At 36.7% G+C, this 8523-nt stretch overlaps 2 protein-coding genes across 3 annotated transcripts; both read left to right on the top strand.

The window, feature by feature from the left end:
• The first annotated feature begins 2620 nt into the window (after positions 1–2620).
• LOC111791493 (uncharacterized) lies at positions 2621–3905 on the top strand. Its single transcript, XM_023672868.2, has 2 exons — positions 2621–2810; positions 2881–3905. Exons 1-2 carry the CDS (start codon positions 2648–2650, stop codon positions 3660–3662), a joined length of 945 nt encoding a protein of 314 aa, XP_023528636.2. The 5' UTR covers positions 2621–2647; the 3' UTR covers positions 3663–3905.
• A 148-nt stretch (positions 3906–4053) lies between these two features.
• On the top strand, positions 4054–8094 carry LOC111807371 (RING/U-box superfamily protein). 2 transcript variants are annotated; one of them, XM_023693093.2, is made up of 5 exons: positions 4054–4605; positions 5216–5573; positions 5952–6378; positions 6565–6674; positions 7693–8094. In XM_023693093.2, exons 2-5 carry the CDS (start codon positions 5454–5456, stop codon positions 7717–7719), a joined length of 684 nt encoding a protein of 227 aa, XP_023548861.1. In that variant the 5' UTR covers positions 4054–4605; positions 5216–5453; the 3' UTR covers positions 7720–8094. The 2 variants fall into 2 exon arrangements, with proteins under 2 accessions (XP_023548861.1, XP_023548844.1); XM_023693076.2 differs by lacking the exon at positions 4054–4605 and adding an exon at positions 4612–4916.
• Positions 8095–8523: the final 429 nt, after the last annotated feature.

Here is an 8523-nt window from a genome sequence, read left to right as displayed (position 1 = left end):
TTTTTATCCTGCCTAATTATCAATCAAATATTAATCTCAAAATATTTTTAAATGTATAATTTTTTATTTTTCCATAAATCATTTATGGAGTTAAATATAATGTTTTTTTATAATATATTAAATACACACCTTTATTAAATACAAAATTCAATTTTATTCGTTAATTTCAAATGTTTTATGATATATTAGATAACAAATTCAAAAAAAAAGATTAGTTTAAAAAATAATTCATTTTAGATCTAAAATGTTTAATTTGGAATAATATCTCTCAAACTGTCATAATATATTAAAATGACTAATATATTCTGATAGTGTCATTGTCCACCATGAAAACATCTAACAAACATTTTCACCAATGATAGACAGTATAGAGAATATTTTAAATATAAATTTAAACTTGTTAATTCATAATATTTAAATTTGACATTAAAGCAGGAAATCATAAGTGTTTTATTTCTAAATAGTTTTTATAAAAAAAATACATTTTAGAAAAATACTTGAATTGAAAAATAATCCAAACAGATGCTTAAATGCCAAATTGAAAGGTAAGGAATATGATATAGTAATTTAATTTTTTATTTTGTTGTAAATTATTTTCGGCTTCCAAGCACGATTTTCAGCCATCCAAGAAGGCAAAAATCACGGTACATCCAAACACAATGAACAACTATATCACCAGGTATCTCGGCACCAAGATCCATGGGAGGTGAGCCAAAGGTTTAAAACTATGCAATTAATAACTAGATCTTCTGCAATACGATCGACAATCCTCGGATCTGTGGATCACTAATCAAAGAAGAGACATTCGCATAAACACGATAGCTGCGAACGAATTGATAGAGGAAGAATCCAGATCCCAGTCGATACACACGAGAGAGATGAAAATTCAATCGAAAATCAGAGTCTGCTAGTTGAGAAAGCTTTGAAAGATTAAACAATTGCTCACTTACCTCAGAAGCTCGAACGCCGACTTCGTGTGCTTACAGGAATTGAACTTCGAACGCGAGCGATCGCGAAATGCCTAGAAAAGATCGAACAGAGAGGCGATGGAGTAATCCATGGAGTGGTGCAGAATCGCATGCTTACAAGAAATAATCAAAGAGAGAGCAACTGACTGGGAGTCTCAGAGTGAGAAGGATTTTGAAATTTGTTTCGCGGCGTGCTTTCTTCTCCAGCACGAATTTTATGGCGGGAGAGTGGTGGGTTTTAAATTATGTAATTATTTTTTTAGGGAAACGATTCATCGCTTGGACTCAATTTTGTTTCAAATTTTATTCTATAATTTCTTTTTTGCAAAAATATTCTCTAAAATAAATCATAAAACCATTCTTGATTTTGTTGAAATTAGTTGGATACTCATGCATCCTATGAAAAATTTGAAGGGTTTACCCTATTAGATGAACACGACTTTAATGGTATGATATTGTTCACTTTGAGTATAAGCTCTCTTGATTTTGTTTTGGACTTCCAAAATGCCTCATTCCAATAGAGAGAGTGTTAATTGATTATAAACATCATTCCCTAAATTAGCCTATGAACTTTCGAGAGTGTTAATTGATTATAAACATCATTCCCTAAATTAGCCTATGAACTTTCATCCAACCATAATCATGGGTTTATAATCAAGAAATATTTTCTCAATTGTAATGAGCCTTTTAGGGAGCTCAAAGCTCCATTGGAATGAGGCCTCTGGGAGAAACATTGGAATGAGGCCTCTGGGAGAAACTAAAAGCAAAGTCATGAGAGCTTATCCTTAAAGTGGACGATATCATACCATTGTGGAGAGTCGTGTTCATCTAACATGGTATTAGAGTTATGCTCTAAACTTAGTCATGTCAATAAAATTCTCAAATGTCGAACAAAATACTTCCAAAGAAAAAGAAGTCAGACTCCTCGAAGGCATAGTAAAAAATGACGAAGACTCCAAAAAAAGAGTCGGGAGGCGTACTAATTTAGAAGATGTTCATGGGTTTATAATCAATGAATACTCTTTCTATTGATATGAGGCATTTTGGGAGCCCAAAGCAAAGCCATGAGAACGTGTGCTCAAGGTGGATAATATCATACCATTGTGGAGAGTTGTCTTGGTTTAACACACCCAACATAAAATTGTTCAAAATAAACCACACTTAACCCGGAAGGTACCTTGGTACGCTTACGTGCAAAAAATTATTAAAATAAACAAATTACTCTCAAATTTATAAAATTTATATAATATAATCTTCTTTTTTAATAAAATGATTAATAAAAATTTATGCAAATTCATACCAAAGTATATGGGGGGAAAGAGACAGAAAAAATACGATGGAGTATAAAGTGAAAGAAATAAGGAATTAAATATTTATTTTCCCTTTTTTTGTGCAGTTGAAGAGCTGTTTATTTTCACAGATAAGTCACCAAAACAGAGCCTTTTTTGGCCTTTAATCTCGTGAACCAACACTGCCCCAACTGCCCCAATCCCCCCGTTTTCACACCAATAAAGAACCAAACCAAAATCAAATACATTGACTGCTGTTTCGGTTTACAGTTCACTGGTTTCTGCATGAACCACATTATGAACCTTAAGCTATTTTTCTGCTATAAATAAATCTCCATTCCCCTCTCCTTCCTCCTCACCTCAAACAACCATCAACACTGCCATCTAAAAATGATTTGCCTCCTCATTTTAATCGCTCTCAACTTCAGTCTCCTCGACCTCTCACAGGCCAGGCACCACAACAACCTCCCTTCCACGGCTGCCATCGTCGGTACCGTCTTCTGCGACACGTGTTTTCAAGACATGTTTTCTAAGACAAGTCACTTCATTTCAGGTACTTTACCAACTAGCTCCTAGAATTAATATGATGTTGGTTTGTTCATATATTGATGTGTACTATTTAGGTGCGACGGTGGCTGTCGAATGTGGCGATGGGGGATCGAACCCGAGTTTTAGAGACGAAGTAAAGACTGACAAAACAGGGGAATTCAAGATTCAGCTGCCAGTTTCAGTGAGGAAGATTGAGGAATGTTATGTGCGGTTAATAAGAAGCAGTGAACCATATTGTGCGGTGGCGGCAAGAGCCAAATCATCATCGCTTAAGCTCAAGTCAAGAAAACAAGGCATGCATGTGTTCTCGGCTGGATTCTTCACTTTCAAGCCTCTTAAACAGCCAAAACTTTGCAGCCATAACTCACATTTTAATGAATTTGATGACACGAAACAAGTCGTTGACTTCCCGGGGTTACCGGCTCCGATCCAGAACCCGACCGTGCCGAACGTTCCTCGGATTTACGATAACCTTCCGCCTCTACCTCTTCTTCCTGGACTTCCTCCATTGCCTCAACTTCCTCCTCTCCCTCCTCTTCCTCCTCTCCCTGTTTTTCCATTGTTTCCACCAAAAAAGGATGATGAAAATGTACAAACTCCAAAGATAAGTCAAAACCCGGACCTGTTTCATCCACAAACTCTCCTTCCAATTCCATCTTTAAAGCCTTTGAGGCCACATTTTGTTATGCCTCCACATAAGCTGCGCCACCATCCTCTCACGCATGGTCCTACACCGCCCTCAGCCGCCGCCGCGGCGGCGGGCGAGTTGGCTCCGTCCCCGCCGCTCCCTTTTTCACTCCCACTCATCCCTAACATGCCCGAGATCTCCTCACCTCCAAAGCAAACTTTTCCTTAAAAAATTATAACGACGCTAGTTTTCGAATGACCATCGTCACAAAAATAAAACTTTGAATTAGTAATTTTTACTTGAACTGATGTACTTATTTTCTAGTACGAATTAATAATCGTGAAGGAAATTATCAATCAATTTGAGAGTAAATTGTGGGATTTGACGTTTTGGATAAGATTGATCATATAATTATTCAAATGTCAAATAGATTAAATTGGACGATTGATCCAATTGCTTTTGTTTGTTATAGATTTTGTTCTTTTGTGATCAATAATTTGAATACGTTATATTATTTTTCTAAATTTTGTTTAAAAAAAAAAAAAAAATTTGTTGTAAAAGGATATAAATTCGGACCTTAGAAAAAAAAGAAGTGAAATCTTTTCCAAGCAAGAACAAAATTATTTTATCCTTTTTGGCACGAGACAAATTATACATTTGATTTGAGAGGGGATAATAAATGTTGTTATCGGTTGATGAAGATTCAAATCCCGAAAATAAATTTAGGTTGAAATTGGTACCAAATTCTAAATTGGTAGCAGTTCTTGGGGGAGTAGAACATAGTGGAGATTAAATTAGAGCGTTCTATCGAACAAAACCATCGAAGCAAAGGAGTCACCGGGAGCGCGATATAGAGATAAACAGAGGGAAAGAGGGGAAGAGGGCAGTAGCTTTATTTTCGCGGAATTCGTAGCTTTAATTTCATCGCCTTCAATTCCTTTTTCCAATCTAAACGCCCCTTCAAACGCGCAATCTTGATTTAGCTTGAAATCCCAATTATCTGCGTGCGTGATTTTTCCCAAAAAGTGCACGTATATATTTTCCGTATATTCTCCCAATTTCCGTCTTCCAGGTTTCTCTGTCCTCCACCCACCCACCCACCCACCCACCCACCGAAGATCGTATTCTCTTTCGGTCTTCTCTTCTCCCTCCACTTTACTGCTCTTTCAAGGTGCGCTTCTATTTTTCTCCTTTTTCGTATGAATAGTTCAAGGGCATCCCGATGATCGCCCCAAATTTTTATTGTTCTGTATTGGGATTCTCCGTTTTTTCATGATTTGTGCGTATTCATGGTCCGATCGTCTATTTTTTGAGTTTTTTCTTGTGGGATTGTCGTGTAATTTCAATAGTTTTTGATGATCATGATCAGCTTGGTATGCTATTGATGTTGTCAAGGTATCTTGTTTCCTCCTCATCAAAGGAAAGAATATGTGTTTTCAGAGGTCACCCAGAAAAAAATTTTCAATTTCGTTAGACGAGCGGGTAATTTTGACGAAGATTATGGCATTTTATTAACCCTTTTATTGATTTCTGGCTGTTTCAACAAATTTTTGTTTCATTATTGTGATGATTGCAGCAAAGGATTGCTGCCGACAGATTTATGTTCCTTGAAATAATGCCGATTGTTGGTTTAATGAACGATCTTAGTAGAATTTTTTTGATTTGACTTGCTTTCTTGGCGATCGCATAGGCATTTATGCATCATAGTTGGTTTAAGGATAATCCCTTGGGATCCTCATTTCATTAACAGTATTACTGAACTGTGGCTGCTTATTTTACAGGTGAAAATCACAGTTTGAAAATCCAGTTTATTCAAATTGAAGAGGGAGGGTACTAGTTCGTGGAGGAAATAGTACTTCTGCGGGCTTATGTACTCTCGTATCCATTTGCCAACATAATCATTGGCCAATAATGTTGAACTTGAATGCAAGTGAATAGCTGAATTGATCTATCTGTTGACTTGGGAATCTGCTGGATTAGATAATCGAGAATTTTAAGAGATTTGTAGGCGTTGGCACAATGGGTGCTGTCTGCTGCTGTTTGAGCATGGACGATTTTGAAGACTATGTCAATCCTAATAGTTCGGTATATAGGAATTGCACCTGTCTTAGTTGCTTCATTCAGAATTTCTTAAACGCCGTAAGCCCTATTTTCGTTGCATTATTTTGCGATTGTGTCACTATGAAGGATGAAAATTTCGTTATTTCATAAATAACGTGTTTTGTTCGAATGCTCATAATGGTGAAAATTCGAAGAAAATGTTGTGAACATTAATGCTTCTCACTTCATTGTATGCCATTGTATTGTGTTATTTGTTTGCGTTTGTCTTTCCATATTTTCTTGCTTTATGATGCGCGCGTAAGTAATATATATGACCCATAACGCACATCAAATTATCATCTTCTTATGGAAAGCGCTTGTAAGTTGTTTCTCAAGCTTCACAAGTGTTTAGCTGTAGTTACGAACTCTGTTCTTATGATAATCGTATGACTCTGCTTTCCGTCTTATTTTCTCTAGTACACATTGATTTTTCGAAGAGGAGAAGTGCATCCTGTCTCTTCATCAATTCAAGGGGCGACATCCATGAGTTCTGCATCATCGACAGATAACTCTTTATCTGAAATATACCGCTCACCTCCAAGGCCATTGCCATATGATGCTGACCCCAGATACATCCGCTTGCAGCGGGATGGATTGATTTCTAGACGCGAGAAGGGCTCAAGCCATTTACACGAGGAGTCAGAACCTCTAAGAGGTGAAGTAGATACAGATTCAGATTCTTTGGGCTCGGCAGGCAAATGGAATGGATCTGCTTGTCTTGACGAATCTAAAGAAAATCTTGGCAAGTCATCTCTAAAGATCCCATCAACTAAATCTACCACTGGAGCAGGGTATGCTTATACATCTTCGGAAGACGAGGATGTCTGTCCAACATGTCTTGAAGGTTGATTTTTTTGAGAACTTCATTTTATCCTTGATTTTATTTAATTGCTCATCAAAATCTATGATTTTGGCCCTCAATATTCTTGTTTTTTGAGCTTATAGGGGATAAACAAGTTACTAATCCACACGTTTTTTGACATGCCGAAATTTCATTCTGCTCGTTAAATTTTCCTTTTTTCCCTAGCAGAATATACCTCAGAGAATCCCAAGATAGTGACAAAATGCTGTCATCACTTTCACCTTGGATGCATCTATGAGTGGATGGAGAGAAGTGATAACTGCCCAGTTTGTGGCAAGGTATGCCTCTTTTTCTCCATCATATCATATGAGCTTGTTCAATACCTATCTCAAAGCCACCCTATTACGAGTGACTCAGATTGATGTTCGGATCTTTTTATGTTTTGGAAGTTCTGTGTTTCGTAAGCGTCGCTATCATTTGGCAAAATACGACTTAATGATTTGACGCAATTGATTTTAAGATTAATATTTCTTGGTACTTCAGTATGGATTGAGCGTAAGGACCATTCCGGATTTGCAGAACCATCGTGGTTCGTTTAGAAATTGAAAAAATTTCTGGTTAACATAGATGATCTATATGATCCATTTATTTATGTCTATCCTATCCTATACTTGTGTCATCTTCGCTTGGAACTGACTGGTTAAGCTACGTTAGAATAACTCCTATAAAAAAAACTTGTAGAACATCAGAAGTTTAAGAGAACACATCATTTTTCTTTTTCTTATGTGCTTCTTAGAATGGGATCATTCAATTTCATTTTGTGTTTTTGTTGATAACCTGAGGGACCTCAAGCTAACCTGGGGGCACCTACACCCGCCCCTAGGATTGAAACCCCATGTGACCTCTGGGTAGGTGTCGTGCGCCTTTTGCGGAGGGGCCACCCCTTTGGGCACTAGTTGATCTCGTTTTGACGTAAATATTTATGCTTGATTGATACACTACACCATTTTGTGATATTCAATTGGTCGGGTAGTGCTTCGGCGCTTTTTGGTATAATAACTGATGTTCTTTTCCTCAGCTCCTTCACTGGTGAAGCTTTGAGGAATGATCTTGAAACGCTATCCTTAGATGCTCATCTCCAAGTATAAAATGGCGTATTATCTTACATAGTATAAAATCATTCCTTGTTGATGTTTTTGTGTTTAAAATCTGTGGGGTTTTCTGTTTGTTTTGATGAGCTGATTAATAGTAGCATAAGATTATTTGATTTGTAAACTAGGAGTAGGAAGTAAACAGCCCAAGTTTGGATGGGTTTCATTGACTTTTGTTTTTCATGCCACTGTTTGAATATCTTAGGTAATGGCATTTGATGAAACGACTTGATTGTTCGTGTCGTGTCGTGGATGAAGGCGGCAGCAGCAGCACCTCGGGCATAATAACCAACAGGAAGATGGTGATTTGTGAATATTGCAGGATAATATTTTTCAACCATAGTAAATATTATGAATGAAAGTCTAACCAAGGTTGGATCCATCTGTTTCCTCTCTCTCTCTCTCTCTTGTTCTTCATTTTTCAAAGAGATTCAAAGATTATTTCTAAGTTATACAGTGTTGTTGAAACCGATGTTTCACCAAAATATATGATGTTATAGGGGGAAGAAAAACAGGTGTTGTGAATGACTGAGAAATCTTTCCATCCCATGTTTGGTGTTTTTTCCTTTTCTGTTCTTGAAAATGGAATATGATCACCTTTCAATCATCTCACATCTCATCTCATCTCATCTTCTGAATGAAAATGCTTAAATCATTCAATCATATTGAGTTCAATTCAGCTTATTCCTTGTGTTCAGGTCTTTGTTTGGGATTATGCGTTGAGGTGTGTGGACAATGTCATTGATCAATGAAGATCTTCTTTTTGAAGTGAATTCCTCCGAATTTGCTTCAACTTAAACTGGGCAGACTCGATCAAATTGTCATTAAAAACCAGAATTTAATGCTATACTATAATAGTCTTAGATGCTTAAGTTGGTTTCCAAGGCCAAGTTGTGTGATAAACAATTCGTAGCATAATTATTCTCGTTATCAAATGCATTTAATGTCGTGCCATATTGATAACTCGTGACATTTTGTTCAATCATAAATAAAAAGTTAGTTCAATGACAATTGGACAACAAGATTGTGCTTATAA

This window comes from Cucurbita pepo, chromosome 1, assembly GCF_057944985.1.
Source record: "Cucurbita pepo subsp. pepo isolate OVF chromosome 1, ASM5794498v1, whole genome shotgun sequence".
NCBI lineage: Eukaryota > Viridiplantae > Streptophyta > Magnoliopsida > Cucurbitales > Cucurbitaceae > Cucurbita > Cucurbita pepo.
Note: the sequence above shows the minus strand (reverse complement) of the source record. Positions and strands in the feature narration are given on the sequence as shown.